The sequence below is a fragment of the Dromiciops gliroides genome, chromosome 3 (assembly GCF_019393635.1).
Source record: "Dromiciops gliroides isolate mDroGli1 chromosome 3, mDroGli1.pri, whole genome shotgun sequence".
NCBI classification, from domain to species: Eukaryota; Metazoa; Chordata; class Mammalia; order Microbiotheria; family Microbiotheriidae; genus Dromiciops; species Dromiciops gliroides.
This window is the reverse complement of record NC_057863.1, coordinates 359,470,153-359,486,702: the sequence shown is the minus strand read 5'-3', so window position 1 is coordinate 359,486,702 and position 16,550 is coordinate 359,470,153. Positions and strand designations below refer to the sequence as shown.

The window sequence follows — 16,550 nt, the reverse complement described above, 5'->3', positions numbered from 1 at the left end:
GTAACTCATTTAACTTTTCCTTTAAGAATCTGGATGCTTTGTCATTTGGTGCATTGTTAATACTGATATTACTTCATTGTCTTTGGTACCTTTTAGTAATATATAGTTTCAGTTATTATTTCTTTTAATTAAGTCTATTTTTGCTTTTACTTTGTCTAAGATTATGATTGCTACCCCTGCCTTTTTTACTTCAATTAAAGCATAATAGATTCTCTTCCAACCCTTTATTTCAACTCTGTATGTGTTTCTCCATTTTAAGTGTGTCTCTCATATACAACACATTGTTGGATTCCAGTTTCTAATCTATTCTGCTGTTTCTATTTTATGGGTGATTTCATCTCATTCACATTCACAGTTATGATGACTAACTGCAATTCCTTTCATCCTGTTTCTGTTTATCCTTCTCTCTCTCTCTCTCTCTCTCTCTCTCTCTCTCTCTCTCTCTCTCTCTCTCTCTCTCTCTCTCTCCTCTCTTTTTATCTTCTCCCTCCACAAAAGTCTGTTTTTCTTCTGACCACTGCTTCCCTTAATCTGTATTCTCTGTAATCATCCCTCCCATTCTCTTATCCCTTTTCCCTGCTAATTTCCTATTAGGAAAGTTAGCTTTCAATGCCTGAGAGGGCATATATTTTCTTCCTTCTTTGAACCAATTCAGATGAGAATGAGGTTCAATTCTTACCTGCCCCCTACTTTCTCTTCCACTGTAGAAGCTCTTCCTTACAAACTTTTTATGTGAGATAGTTTTCCTCATTCTTCTTCTTCCTTCCCCCTTCTCCCAGTGCATCCCTCTTTCTCACTTGTCCATTTAGTTTTTAAGTCATCCCAATATAATCAACTCATTCTGTTGCCCTCTATGTAGAGTCCTTCTAACTGCCCAAATAATGATAAACTACTTAGGTGTCATATTTTCATCTTCCCATATAGGAATATAAATAATTTAATCTTATTTTGTTTTTTATTACTTTACTTTCATGTTTAATTTTTTACGCCTTTTTTGATTCTTGCATTTGAAAATCAAATTTTCTATTCATCAAAAAATCTTGAAAGTTCTCTATTTCATTAAATGTCAATTTCCACCCTGCAGAATTGTACTCAGATTTGCTGGGTAGGCTATTATTGATTGTAATCTTAGATCCATTGCCAGGAATATCATCTTCTAAGTCTTCTGCTGTGTAAAATGCTAAATCTTGTGTGATCCTGACTGTGGCTCTGCAGTATTTAAATGGTTTCTTTCTGTTTGCTTGAAGCATTTTCTCTGACCTAGAAGCTGTGGAATTTGGCTATAAGATTCCTGGGAATTTTCATTTGGAGATATCTTTTAGGAAGTGATTGCTGTTTTCCTTATATTTCTATTTTACCATCTAGTTCTAGGATATTAGGGCAGTTTTCCTTGAAGACCTCCCAAGATGCTGTCATTATTGACTACTCCTTGAGTCTGGACACAACTTCAAATATGCCTAACTTTGTTTTTTTGTCCAGCCTACATTTCCCCATCTTGTCCACAAAAATACCATAAGAAATTCTATATTATTCTTGTGGTCAAGATGGAGAGATGAGGTTAGGAGATAGTAAAATCAGCTGCAATTGGAACTGGTTGTGAAATTTAGGGAAACTAAATTACTATGCTAAGCTAAACAGATTGCTAAAATGTAGGTAAACTTTATAGCACTCTCCTGATTTACCAGTTTTGTAAGCCGGCCAAAAGTTAAGTAAGATTAATCTGATATGACCTGTTTCTGATGAAACCATCCTGGTTTTTTGTGATTTCTACTTCCTTTTCTAGATTTTACTAACTATCCCTTTCATAATATATTCTTGAATGTTTTTTTTACAGGAATTAAAGTAAAACCAGGAATGTTCAATTTTTATTCTCTTTTCTTTTTCTAAAATAAAAAAAAATAATTGAGATGTTACCATACAGTCCCATGGTATCTCTCCTACTCTCCACAAACTTTCAGCAGTTATATCCACTGGTTCTTTCAATACCTAGGATGTAGTCTGGCTAGGCTCGGTGACTTGAATTTATTAGGGGCAGGGAAGTTTTCTCTTTACTAACTGCTACATTTGAAGTTACAACTTTGCACAAAGCAGACACTTAATAAATGTTTTCTTTCCCTGTCTTTTCTAGCCTAAAAATAAGCTGGGGGCAGGGGGGGAGGGCAGCTAAATGGCATGGTAGAAAAAGCACCAGCCCTGGATTCAGGAGTACCTGAGTTCAAATCTGGCCTCAGACACTTGACACTTATTAGCTGTGTGACCCTGGGCAAGTCACTTAACCCTCATTGCCCCACCCCCACCCCAAAAAAGAAAACTATTTGGAAAACATAGTCACAATAAGAGTTGATAGAATATGTCTGCCTTCTCTCCATTATAAGTTTTCATTTTCCAATCCACCCTAAGCTCACTTCTTAAATCTTCTTCTTTTCCCCATCATGTTTAAGTTTTTTTTTCTTAATTTTACCCTTAGCTTTTTATGAGGTTCTCAACTTGAGCCACTCAATCCCACATCATTCTTATAGTAATTGGCTGTCCTTTTGTCTCTTTTTTCCCACTTACAATTCTCATGTCCATATTTTATACATATCTTTTTTTTTTTTTTTTGCTGGGCAATTGGGGTTAAGTAACTTGCCCAGGGTCACACAGCTAGTAAGTGTTAAGTGTCTGAGTCCGGATTTGAACTCAGGTCCTCCTGAATCCAGGGCCGGTGCTCTATCCACTGCGCCACCTAGCTGCCCCTATACATATCTTTTTAAAATCTTAGGTTGGCAGCTTAGTTCATTACACATCTACATTAGTCTATTGAGTCAACTCCCCCCTTTTCCTCCTCAAAAGAATTATTTTTCTTTCTGTCTTCAGAATTTTGTTCTTGAGAGCTCCCCAATTTTAGGTCATGAAATTGGATGTATCCTTTTTCTGAACCCTCTGATCTCTGCCCTCCCCAAATTCAGGGTGCATGTCAGACTATGCCCAGATTTCCCTTCCTTCTCTATCACAGATTCTAAGATAGACTGGTCACTTCCTGCTAAGTCTCACCATTTCTTATCCAGCAGCCCATTTCTAACTCTTATTGGAGAGGACCTGGTTCATGCTAGCTCTTCCCCTTGCTGGTTGTTTCCTCCATCTTTTGAATGATTAAATTATGATACAGACCAGCCAAAAATATAATAACATCTCTGCCTTTGGCAGAGAGAGAGCGCTCCCACAGATGGCCAGATAATTGAAGTCCCCCATCAGTACTATCTAAGGCCTTAATTCCAGGCTTTCAATCTATTTTCCAAATGTTTCATGTAGTCAGTCATCCTGTCCAGGTGGTCTACAGCACATGGGTCTAACATAGGCTGTAGGCCTTGATGCTTACAACACTCCTCAGTGGGCTCAAATCAGATTAAAATGTAATTGGGAAGTATTTAACAAAATAAATAAAAATATAAGAGAACATATACCATGTTAATATGTGACTTTCTAAGTCAGTATGAGGCCAACAGCTCCATTTCTATACACCACTGGTCTATAGAATTCTTAAGATCAGTTCTGCTGATTACTTGGTGTGAATCCTGGCCTCTCCAAACCTCAGTTTTCTCCTCTATACAATGGACTACATGAATAAAAATGTAGTCCATGATTTGTAAGGTCCCTCACAGCTTCCAGGCCCAAAGATCCATGAATTTCCCTATAAAATGGAAATAACAGAGATGTGAGGGGCCATAGGGTTAGCTTTTGAAAGAGGGAGAGAGAGAGAGGAGGAATAAGGAAAAAAGAAGCTGGACTGGTTTAGGAACAAAATGAGGGCTATTTGGGGGCTCATTTTGTCCATTCAATTCAGGAAACATTTATTAACCACCTACTTTGTACTTGGCACTTTGCTAGGAACTCAAGATACAAAGACAAAATAAAACAATCCCTGCCCTCAAAGAGCTTACATTCTAATTGGAACATGGGGTGAAGGAGTGAGGGAGGCAACAAGTACACCAGTAAGTAAATAAAAATATATATACAAAATAAATATAAAGTCATTTCAAGAGGACACTAACACTGGAAAAATCAGGGAAGGCCTATTATAGAAGGCAACATGGGAGCAGAGCCTTATGGGGAGCTACAGCTTCCAAGATGTGGGTGAGGAGAAAAAGCATTCCCGGTGCAAAGCAGGGGCATGAAATGCTGAGCGTGTAAAGGGGAATGATGTGAAATCAGTCTGGAAAGATAGATTGGAGCAGGCCGTGAAGGGCATAAAATGCCAAAGAGAGTTATAGTTTAACTCTCAGGCAAGGTAATATGGAGCCGGTGAAAGGTTTCTTGAGCAGGAGGAGTTCTGTGGGGTCAGAGCTACGCTCTGGGAACCTCAGTTTGGCAGCTTCTCAGAAGCTCTGTCAGAGAGGAGCGAGACCAGTGGCATAGAGGCAGTAGTTAATGAGAAGCAGGGTAATTGTGGTGTGAATGGAAAAAGGGGGATCAATGACTCTGAAGTTCTCTGGAAGGACGCTGGTCCTTTGGGCAGAAATTGGGAAATTCGAAGGGATGAATTGAAGAGGACAAGAAGTCAGAATCTGGGACTGTCCTGCTAAGTCCTTGTGTCACGTTGCAGCAATGAGGCTGGGCAGCCTCATGTCTAGGAAAGGAGGTTATAGTAAAGCTGCCGCAGGCTAAGAAGGAGGTCTACTCTTGGGCTCAGCGACTCTTGATGACTCCTTGAGGTTGGACAAACTTTATTGTTGAAGCAGGTACTATCGTCCCCTACAGAGAAGTTAGTTAACACAACTCTGCTTTGGCAAAGAAGTGCCAGCACTCACACGGGACTTGGTTTTCCTGCTCTAATTCTTCTCTTGGCTAAGAGATGACCTCAGCTTAAGCAAGAAGGGCCCTGCTCCTCAGACGCAGATCATGCTTCTGCTCTGCACATGCCACCCCCATCTTTTAGCCTCAGAGGCGAGTTTGGGAGCAAGAGGTAGCACCTGGGAGAATGAGAAATATGGGAGAGGAGGAAAAGACTTTATTTAAACATTCAGCATCTGGAGGGAGGTGAAAGGAAGGACACACTGGTGTCTTCTGGGAGCAAAGCCAGCTTGGATCCTCAGAAAGAGCAGTGTGGAGAGGTGAGAGCAAGGGGATGTATATGAAGGCTTCTCCTCCTTGGCACTGGAGCACACTGAGGTGCCACGTTGTCAGGCCCAAAGAGATGAGGAAAGTATGGATGGAATCTTAAGGCGCTGAGGGCTTGGTACAGGCCCTTGATAGGAGAGATAGGTCTGTCCACCAGGATTTTGCAATGGATTCTCAGACCCTGGGCAAGGGTCCACATCTTTGCCACCTCTAGCCCTCAAATTTTCTGGGTAGGAAAAGTGTGGTTCACTTGCTGACACCCAAAGGAGAAGCCAGGGATCTCAGAAGCCTGGCAGGTCCAGAGGAGCCCTAGGGAGCTCTTGGGGGCAGCATTAGATTTCTGAGTCCCAGCCAGATACCTTCTGGAAAAGTCCAGCCACAAACTGCGGACACAGGAGAGACTGGGAGGAAGATGCCAGCTCTGAGATTCTGTGAAGACCTTCATCTCCAAAAGAATCTCCCAAAACATTTCATTCCTTTCCAACTCTTTAAGAAAAAAAAAGAGTCAAAACACCCCTCACATGGCTGAGTGGCAGCCACAGATTACTTTATAGCTGCTTCCATTGACAGTCAGGAGGTTGAATGGCCACAGTGTGGGAGGTTGACTCATCAGGAGGACAATGCGGTCAGGGGCGGGGAGAATTCTGGAGCCCCTTTACTAGGTATACATTGCAGATCCAGCAGAAACTTCCTTCTGGACTTAGGAAAGAGTTGCTTCAAGGGCCCTCCACACACGCCCCAATGACCCTCCACTCCCAGTGTGGCTGCAGCCTAAAGAATCTAGGTCTCCCCGGTGCTGTGCCTCAGTCAGCTTCTCTTTGTGCCACAGTCCTGAAGTCAGCAAGACAAGATGAGGAGAATGGCACAGGTCATGGGGGGCATATCCAGCACTCCTCTAGGACCCTGTTCACCAGATCCACCCACTTAGGCCTCCATGTCAACTCCTTTCCCTCCCTAAACTGGTGTGGCCATCCCTGTTGAAAAGGTCCATGGAACTCAGGGTCCACTCTCCCAATATTCTCCAGTTTGGTTATAAAATTACTTTTCCATTTTATAACAGTGGTGTCCAAGATTGGGAAAGCCAGGGCACATATTCATATATACACGTATGTCCATGCACACTCACACACACACGTGCGCACACACATACACACGTGCCCAATGGATGGGGTAATAAAGTTACTGAAGAGCATCTTTTGGGCCCACATTTCCAGGTGATGCTGGAGAATCCCTGCAGCTTCAATCACAGGTAGAGCCTTCACAGTCAATGCTGTGAAATGGTCTGGCTTGCCATACCCACTTCTTAGGACTTTTGACCCCGCACCTCACCCTGAGAATGGAAGAAAAGCACAGAGCAGGTTAGAAGGGCATAACAAGGCTTGGCATTCTCCTTGCCCCACTTCCCATGGATTTGTTCTCTGCCTCTCAGGAGAGAAGATAGTGGGGCCCATTTCAACTCAATTGTAGAAATACTTCTTTTTAATTTTGTTTTTAATTTTTTCTTTATTTAGCATTTTCCCCCAATTACATGTATAGAAATACTTCTTAAACACTTACTATGTGCCAGGCATCATCTGGCAGGGTCAAAGGCAATAACAAAACAGTCTCTGCCTTCAAGGGGCCTACATTCAACTGTTCAGTAATAGGTAAATACATATACATATATACGTAGGGGGGCAGCTAGGTGGCACAGTGGATAAAGCACTGGCCCTGGATTCAGGAAGACCTGAGTTCAAATCCAGCCTCAGAAACATGACACTTACTAGCTGTGTGACCCTGGGCAAGTCACTTAACCCTCATTGCCCTGCAAAAAAAGAAAGAAAAAAAGAAAGGCTTCATGAAGGTGGCTCATAGCAGAGCCTTGAAAGAAGCTAGTAGGAATTCCAAGAAGTTGAAATAAAGAGGATGGACAAACTTTCCATACTTAAAGAACTGTAAAGGCAAAGGTAAGGCAATGGGAGGTGTTCCTTATTTTAGGACACAGTAACAGTGACCACGTTAAAGTATACGTGTACATTTCATTAGGATCTATGCTAAGGAAAGGGGCTCCTTTGATATCTGTGTGGCCTCTCCTATGCTTCCCCTTCAGTTCCTTTACTTGTCATTCTACTACCTCTAAAACACTGGAAGGGCTAGGTGCAGGGGTGTGATGGTGTATGTCTGACAGTTGCCTCTCCAAAACAAAACCAAAAACCCACCAGCAGCAAAAAGTAAGCATAACACACTTTTGGGGACAGGGGCCGCAATGAGGGTTAAGTGATTTGCCCAGAGTCACACAGCCATTATGTAAGTGTCAAGTGTCTGAGGTCGGATTTGAACTCACATCCTTTTGAATCCAGGGCCGGTGATTTATACATTGCGCCACCTAGATGCCCCAGTATAACACACTTTTAAGCCTCATCTGCATTATTAATATTTTCTTCATCATATCCTTAAATCTAGACAATCGACAAAACAATAAATCCACCCCTGATCTGTAAGTTGGCCTATTTCTCAGGTGTAAATGTTCATACTGAAAATTTAATAGTCAACTGGTAGAAGCTGGCCCCAGAACACCCCTGGCTGAGTATGATTTTTTTTTTCCTTTGGATCAACAAGACACCAAAGCACAGAAACATCAAGTATCTTGCCTGATCACATAGCAAGTTGGGGCAGAAACCAGGTCTCCTAACTCTTAGCCTCCCCCCACCCCAGACAATACTGAATTCCCAGAACAAAAAGGCAAACTCCATTAACAAGTCTCATCTTCATGGTCCATCCTAATCAATAATGTCTATGTTGGGCCCATGGGCAGGGGAAGGACAAGGGTGACATTTCAGGTTAGTACAGAAGCAGGGTCCCACCATATTTTCCTTTTAGGGAAGGAATGAGAGGGGAAGGTCTTTGAACATGAAGAAGCCTTAGGTTTTCACCAGCCCTGTATTTTGTAATTTGCTAAGCCATTTATCACGTAATATGGTGTGTGATATTTGACAGGTTTGTCTGGTCTCCTTTTTTTTTTTTTTTGTAAGGCAATTGGGGTTAAGTGACTTGCCCAGGGCCACACAGCTAGTAAGTGTCAAGTGTCTGAGGCTGGATTTGAACTCAGATCCTCCTGAATCCAAGGCCAGTGCTTTATCCACTGCGCCACCTAGCTGTCCCCGGGTCTCCTTTTTAGACTGAAAAACTTCATGAAGGCAGAAACTGGGCCTTCCCTAAACTTTGCATCTACCTTAATGCCCAGCTCGACACACAGTAGTACCACATAAATGTCTGCTAAAGTGAATTTTATCTTAATCCCATCATTTCTTAGTCACAGTATTATGGGTGGATGAGGCAGCTAGTTAGCTCGATGGCTAGAGCACTGGACTTGGGAGTCAGGAAGACAAATTCAAATGCAGCTTCAGACCCTAGCTGTGTGGCCCTGTCTAAGTCATTTAACCTCTGTCTACCTTGGATTCCTCATCTATAAAATGGGTTAATAAAAGCACCTACTTTTCAGGGTTGTTGTATCAAAGAAGATAATATTTATAAAGTGCTTTTGTAAACTTTAAAGTGCTATGTAGTAATAAATGCTAATTATAGTAATAATAATAAATGTCAGATTAAAGGGGACAAGGTTTTCTGTCCTCACCGAGGACAGGAGAGATGGGGCAGTACCTAGAGGTCCTGATAGGATTAAGGACTGGTACCCAGCAGAGCTTGGGTATTGACGATTGGAGAGCAAGGCCTAGGGCTCAGCTAGTAGTACCCCATCACTCTCTGGAGAGCATGCCCTAGTTCTCTCACCTCCATTTTGCTATAAATCCAATGAAGCACTTCTGTCACTTTGGTGTATACACCAGGTTTGTTCCTCTGGCCACAGCCTGTGCCCCAGCTGGTCACGCCTGTGAGGTACCATCGGTTGTTCTTCTCACACACCAGAGGCCCCCCACTGTCCCCCTACAAGGAGAAGATAGTGGTCTCAGACATGGAAGGAGACCGGATTCTTCCTCAGGTAGCTTGGGTATCTTGCTACAGGGAAGCCTGAGTCTCTCCAGTCCCCCATTTCCCCAATCCCCCTCACACACACACACACACACACACACACACACACACACACACACACTATTCTATCACCTGGGACACTAGGCTCCACCCTCCCCTCCCACTCACCTAAACAGGAGTCATTCCCTCACCTGGCAAGAGTCTCTCCCTCCTCGGAGGTCCCCAGCACACATCATTCGAGGAGTCAGGTAGTTGTCGTAGACCAAATAGTTATTGCACTGTTTAAAGTCAATGAGATTGACTTGAACCTCCCGCAGGTAGGGGGAAGTCTTCTCTTCATGGAAAAAGAGTGAGAGAGGGGAAGTAAGGGAGATGGGGAATGAAACCCAGAGTGTGATTTCCACCCATCCTAACCCAGCCCAACATCCACAGTGCCCATGACCAGGGAGGCCTCCTGGGGTCACAGAAACCCTTCTGTCGGGGTCTTCCAAGTGCTACTGTACTTGACCCAAGGCCCAAGGAAATCAAGTCCCCTCATGGTTGAATGTATACCCTGAAGTAAGTACACCCAGCAGGTACAATCTGAACAGCACTCATAAATGTATATGGATACACACGCACAATACTCTGATTTTGTATAAACTCATCCACAAAGTGCCTTCACATACCTGTACTGATCCTCAAAAGAGTTCCAGGAAGAAAGCGGACAACTATTCTCATTCCCATTTTACTGATGAGGAAATTAAAGTCGAATGAGGTTGCCTTAGGTCATCTGACCAGTAACCTGGGAGCCCAACCCAGACCTTTTCACTCCCATTCCACCATATCACCTGGTCTTTCCATATACCACATTCACATACACATAAACTCCAAAATGTGCTCTGCAGTTACACATACAAACACATGAAAAGAAAGGCCAAATTGACACAGACATATAAACAGGGACTCCTCTTATAAAGATGGCCACTACCCTCCATCTGGCGCCCATCTCTCTGTTTCACTTCCCCCAAGAAGCAGTAGGGCACAGTCATCATCATCATTATTGACTTATATTGTGTCCTAAGCATTTTATTCATGTTATCTCATCTTAACAGAAACCTTGTGAAGGAGTTGCTACCACTGTCCTCATTTTACAGATGAGAAAACTGAGGCAAACAGAGGTTAAATGATTTGCCCAGAATCTATAGCTAGTAAGCATTTGAGGCAGAATTTGAACTCAGGTCTTCCTGATTCTGAGTCCAACATTTGTTTCCTGCATTTAACACTAAGAAGTTAGTTAAAACTGTGCTGCCTGCCAGGACTCTTGGATCCCCGTGGCCAGTGACCTGTAGAGGTGGCTGTTGCTGGGGGTCATCCATTTCCCCCCTGAGGCTCATAAACTTCCCTCTAGGATGCTCAGCCCCACAGCTCTAGCTGCTTCCCCTGCTTTTCTAAGCTTACCACAAGAGCCCAATTAGATTCTGAAGACTAGGCACCCGCCTAAACTTTATTCCCCCCAGGTTATGTTCAACTCTGTACAGAGTGACCTTCTGTTTCAGGGCAGGGAATTTAGTAAGGCTGTGACTCAGGATGCCCACCTCCCTACCCCCACAACCAGCCACCATCTCAATATCATCTCTGGCTCCTTACCATCCGTCTCCTTTGTCTTGCCAAAGCCTGTGATCCAGCAGGTCTCATTGAGACCGAAGGTCTGCCCATGCATGGGTAGGCAGGCAGGATGGATGTGAGCTGCAAGAAAGACCCCCATGACGTCAGCCCAGCACCAGCACTGGAGTTTTGTTGTTTCATTTTTTCTCACAGGCATGGAATCCATCAAATGTCCTAAAAATCCTTGTTCTTCCCCCTCCGCTTGCCATCCCCCACAGATCTCAGAATCCTCATGGGAGCTGAGACTGACTCCTTCCCTTTTCCCAAGGAGGTCTCACAGCCAAAGTCCTCAGAGGACCTCGGCTCCCCTTTGCACACATACAGAATTACGTTGAATTTGAGATCAGGAAGGACTCCAGTGACCATCCAGCCAAACCCATGGTCATCCATATTGTGATTTCACTCCAGTTCGAAGGTCGATCCTCAGGTCACCCAAGCCACAACAGGATTAAGTGTATGGGCAGTGGACACTGATGAAAGTGGCTTACTTCCTGCCCCCTACCCCACTTGCAATAGAGGGACATCTCCTTGACAGAGAGCACGCAGGATGTGTGTTTTGTAGCCATTGGGCACTTTTGGCATTCTGTTATTAGACAGAAGAAAGTAGTCATGGTCTGAACTCTTGGACATGCAGGCAAATGGTCTGGTCTCCCAGAATTGAGTCCAATCCACTCTGGTGATGGTGTCACCCCCTCCCCGGAATTAATCCACAGCACTATGACCCAAGTAAAAGGTCTACTTCTGTTCACCATGACTCCAACTCCGGCAGAATGCAGAGGGAAAAACATTGAACTGGGAGTCAGAAGATCTGGGTTCAAGGCTCTGCTCTGACATTTACTGATTATATATCACCTTAGGGAAGTCATTTCTCCTCCCTAGGCCTGTTTTTCAGATAATTTGCAAAATGATTATTTAATCTCTAGTCCTTTCTAAAATATGGTCTTGAGCATGTTACTAGGCACTAGAAATGTTTAATTAACTTGAATTCTAATCCTAACAAACCTCTCAAGTATGGGTTCATTCCACTGTCCTGCTCTTTTATGTCTTATGGTATGCATAAGCAGAGTTTCTTTTCCTTCTGGCCTCCTTCTCTTCCCTTCAAATGTTTGTTTAAAACTTTCCATCGCAGACTTTCCTTGCACAGGGATGGCTGTTGCCCTGATGGTGGTCAGAACACATTTCAGAGATGCCAAGCCATCCCACTCTCTTAAGACTCTAAACATCAGGCCTGAGTGAACCTGCATCCCTCAAGAAGGGGCCCTTAAAATGCAAAGCATGCAGGCCAAGGTTTGTAATAGGTTCTGGGTGGGACCACCCTGGGTCACTCTATGTCCTACTTCCAGTCCCTCCTTGCTCACCAGGCCTCAGTTTCCTCCTCATTCCAATGGGCTAATAGCAATGACTCATGGCATCATCTTCATAATTAAGGAGCTAGATATCAGCAAGTACCCCAGGCCCCAGGAGCATGACAGTGGCAGGATTAACAAGGTTAAGATTCCTGGGACTTCAACTCCACCCTAGGACCTCCTGCTAGTACAATGTTAGACACATAGGAGGCATACTCCCAGTACTCCTTCCATTTCTCCACCTGCGTACCTTTGTAGGATCACAAGATCAAAGATCTATGGATGTAAGGGACCCCTAACCCTTTCATTTTGCAGATAAGCCAACTAAGGCTCAAAGGTGCATAGTAATTTGCCTATAATCACATAGGCAATAAATGTCAGAGGTAAGATTTGAACTCAGGTCCTCTATCTCCAGAGCTCAGCGTTCCTTTATACCTTGTACTCTCATTTTACAGGAAAAGAATCTGAGGCCTAGGTTAGTGAAGTAATTTTTCCAAAGTCACATGACTAGCTAGTGACAGAGCCAGGTCTAGAACCCAGATCTTCTGACTGCAAAGTGTTCTTCCCACAATCCCAAGATTGACTATGAAAGATCTTTCTTCCAGCTCTCCATCCTTTAAAGTTCAATTCAAGCATGTCCTCCTCCATATAGCTTCCTCTGAGTAGCACAAACCACAGTGATTGCCAATCACTTGAACTTCTGAAATACCATCTGAATCATTCTTTTGATGCTTATCAAAAACTGTCTATCACAGGGCTTTAATATATACATTTTTTAAAATCTATTCTATTTTATCTTCAGGTATTCATTTTCTCCCTTTCACTCACACATCCCTCTCCCCTCCATCCCCACCTCTAAGAGAACAAGAAAAACAAAACCAGTTACTAACACTTAGTCAAGCAAACCAAATTCCTGCACTGATTATATCCAAACCAAAAAAAGGCTCAATCTGTACTCTATCACTTCTATCTGGAGATGGGTAGCATGCTTCATCATGAGTCTTCTGGAATTGTGGTTAATCGCTGTAATGTGCGTCTTTCCAGACGTTCAAAGAAACAAAAGTCGAACTATGCTCTCCAAAAGTCACTATCACAAAATTGTTCATACCCTTTGACCACTCAGTGATAACACTGCTAGAACTAGGTTCCAAAGAGATCAAAGAAAGACAAAAAGCATACATACAAAAACATTTATAGCAACTCTTTTTGTGGAATGTCAAAGAATTAGAAATTAAGGGGATGGCCATTGATTAGGTAATGGCTGAACAAAGCCAGTATATGAATATAATGGAATACATTAGAAGCCAGTATATGAATATAATGGAATACATTAGAAATAATTAAAGGGATAGGTTCAGAGAAACCTGGGAAGACTTATATGAAGTGATGCAGAGTGAAGTGAGAAGAATCAGGAGAACATTTCATACAAAAACAAGAACATTGTAAAGACAAAAAACATTTGGAAAGACCAACTATAATTCCAGAGGACTGATGAGGAAACATTGCCCAACTCCTGATAGAGAGGTGATGGCCTCATCAGGTGGTACAATGAGTTTTGGGACATGCCCAATCCAGGAATTTGTTTTGCTTGACTATGCCTATTTATTTCAAGTTTTTTCTCTTCTTTTTTCAAGAAGTTGGAAGAACTGAGGTTTTTATTTAACCTGGAGAAGAGGTGACTTAGAGGAAATATAATTGTCTTCAAACATTTGAAGGAATGTCACCTGGAAGAGGGATCAGATTTGCTCTGAGTGGGCTCCAAGGAGAGAAATAGGAGCAATGAGTGGACGTTTTAGATTTTGGCTACATGTAATTAAAGCATCCCTAAAAATCAGACCTGTTTGAGAGCGAGATGGAGTTTCTCAACAAGTAGCGATTTCCCCATCATTTGAGACTTTCAAGTGGGGTCTGGATAACCACTTCTTTTGGATATTGTAGAGGAAATTAATATCCAAGTAGCAGCTAGACTATATAAACCCTGATCTCTGCTTCTTAAAATCCAACCCATTTTCCAAGATTCTGCTTTAATGCCCCTTCCTCCATAAAGTCTTTTGTGGTATAACCAGTCCAAAATTATCTCTCCAAAATTTGCAGAACACTTTGAGCCTCTCTTAGTTTTTACTCTATTCATTTCTGCATGACATCTATCATATAGTTATTACATATTTGTGTATAAAACACATCATATTCATTTCTTATATATTCCATAATTGCCTGTGTTCATGACATCTCCAACCATTAAAATGTAAGTTCCTTGAGGGCAGGGACTGTTTCACTTTTGTCTCTGTATTCACAGAGCTTAACACAGTGTTGGCACAAAGTAAGTGCTAAATAAATGTTTGTTGATTGATTCAATGATGTGTATCATATGCCATATTATATCATGGGCAGCTAGTTAGCACAGCAGAGAAAGCGCTGGTCCTGGAGTCAGGAAGACTCATTTTCCTGAGTTCAAATCTGGCCTCAGACACTTCCCAGCTGTGTGACCCTGGGCAAGTCCCTTAACCCTGCTTACTTCAATTTCCTCATCTGTAAAATGAGCTGGAGAAGGAAATGGCAAACCACTCCACTATCTCCACCAAGAAAACCCCAAAAGGGGTCATGAAGAGTTGGACACAACTGACAAAAAAAAAGACTGAACAACAACAAATATGACATCATCATAAGTGAGATTATATCGTGCTTTAAGGTTGGCAAAGCACTTAAATACTTCATCCCCTTTGTCTTCATGACAAACCTGTGAGGCAAGTGCTATAGGTATCATTATTATCCTGGTTTACAAATGAGGATACTGAGGCTTGGAGAAGCTAGCTGGCTGCCCAGAGCCACAGAGCTAGGGTCAGCCGTGAGACTGAAGCCTGATTATTCCTATCTCCAAGCCTAGCTCTCTGTTCACTATACCATGGGAGCAATGGCCAGGTGTCAGTCCTCTTCACATTCTCTCCCCTATTCTCCTCCCCACACACGACGATGCTTTGCATGCAGTAGGCACTTAATCGATGGTTAAGGAATGACTGAGTGGCTTAATGGAGGCTGCAAAGCCCAGCTTCCTCCCTGTCTGGTGCCGTCCCCGGGGAGATCTGGGAAGAGCAATGTTGAGCTCACTCACTCACCAGACAGGGTCAGGGGCTTGTCAAGCTTCATGAGAGCAATGTCATAGTCGTCTTGCTCATCGGAGTAGTTGGAGTTGATGATGATCTGGGAGACAGAGGCTGCTTCAGGCAAGCGGTGCAGGTTGATAGTCCCTGCATACACTTTCCAGCCCTCTAGGATCTTCTCTTGGGTCCTGCCAGAAGAATAGAGAGAGCAGCTCTGTCAGCAGCCACCCACCCACCCTCCTGAGCGGCTAATGGTCAGCATCCGATTCAAGCAGACAGCATCAACCTATACCTATGGCAGCCTCATTAGAAGATCAGTGTGAATGGTAAGTCTTCTGGGAGGCCCCTTGTAGGGACAGTTTCCAACTCCTGTCCTTTACTATACACCCCCTCTGCATATGCGGAGTACCTATTATTGCTGCAGCACCTCACGCCCTCCCCTGCCCCCCCCCAAAAAAGCCAGACACTGGGACAGCCATCTGTCCCTGCCACCCCCTTTGTAGGGATGCAGGTAGGACATTGCTCCTGGTCTATCTTTTCCCTGTGAGCCTTGATTCAGCGGCTGCTGCCACAAACAAAGCTTCTTTAGTTCCATTTCACAGATGCGACCTCCAGCTTCTTACTATGTTGAGGATACTCCTGCCCCTCCCACCTCCCCATCCTGAAACATCCTAAGATTGATCAGGAGTAGTTTAGGAGAAAGAATGTTGAATGTGGAGTCCACAGAACCTGAATTTAAAACCTAGATCCCATACTTGCTACTTTCAGAATTCCGGGGCCATCATTTAACCTCCATGGGTCTCAGTCTTCTAATCTGCAAAATGAGCACGTTAGGCTAGAGCTCTAAGATGCCTTCTAGCTGTGGAGTTGTGATCCAATGAATCAGGTCACTTCATTCTCATTCTATAAATCAGGTGAAGCTCCTGAGAGAGTAGCAGCAGCAGCATCTTCTAACTTGGCAGAGGTCATCGAACCTGATTATGGGCTGTGAGCATGACTCTATCTGAGATGGCCCAGATGCATGGCGGGGTGGGGGGAGGGAGGGGGAGGGGGAAGGAGATCCTTCACTTGGGAGTGTGTCCCAGCACTCACCAACCATCCCTCTGCCCCCACCCCACCCCAGATCCTCACTTACACAAAGAAGCAATGGGCAGCTGTGAGCACCCACTGGGCATCAATGAGGGTGCCCCCGCAGATGTGAGTAGTGCCGAACTGGAGACTAACTTGCCAGGGCCACTTGCTCTCAGGGGCCAGGGCCCCCCCCAATAATCCGCCCGGTCATGCCCCTCATACCACAGCCTGTGGGGGAAAGAAGAAGGGAAGAAGCCTAGAGTTTCTGATTCTTCCCTGTTAACCCCATTCTTTAGCCTGGCCTCCATGCTCTTTCCCCTTGGGC

General features: G+C 43.7%; 1 protein-coding gene across 1 annotated transcript in view; it reads right to left on the bottom strand.

Annotated features, from left to right (window-relative positions):
- Positions 1-6,267: 6,267 nt before the first annotated feature.
- TMPRSS13 (transmembrane serine protease 13) overlaps positions 6,268-16,550 on the bottom strand; it is a 46,066-nt gene continuing 35,783 nt past the window's right edge. Inside the window, 7 exon segments of the mRNA XM_043993554.1 lie at positions 6,268-6,427; positions 8,866-9,018; positions 9,255-9,397; positions 10,693-10,791; positions 15,170-15,342; positions 16,290-16,417; positions 16,419-16,453. Coding sequence (XP_043849489.1) covers positions 6,401-6,427; positions 8,866-9,018; positions 9,255-9,397; positions 10,693-10,791; positions 15,170-15,342; positions 16,290-16,417; positions 16,419-16,453 — 758 coding nt within the window. The 3' untranslated portion in view covers positions 6,268-6,400.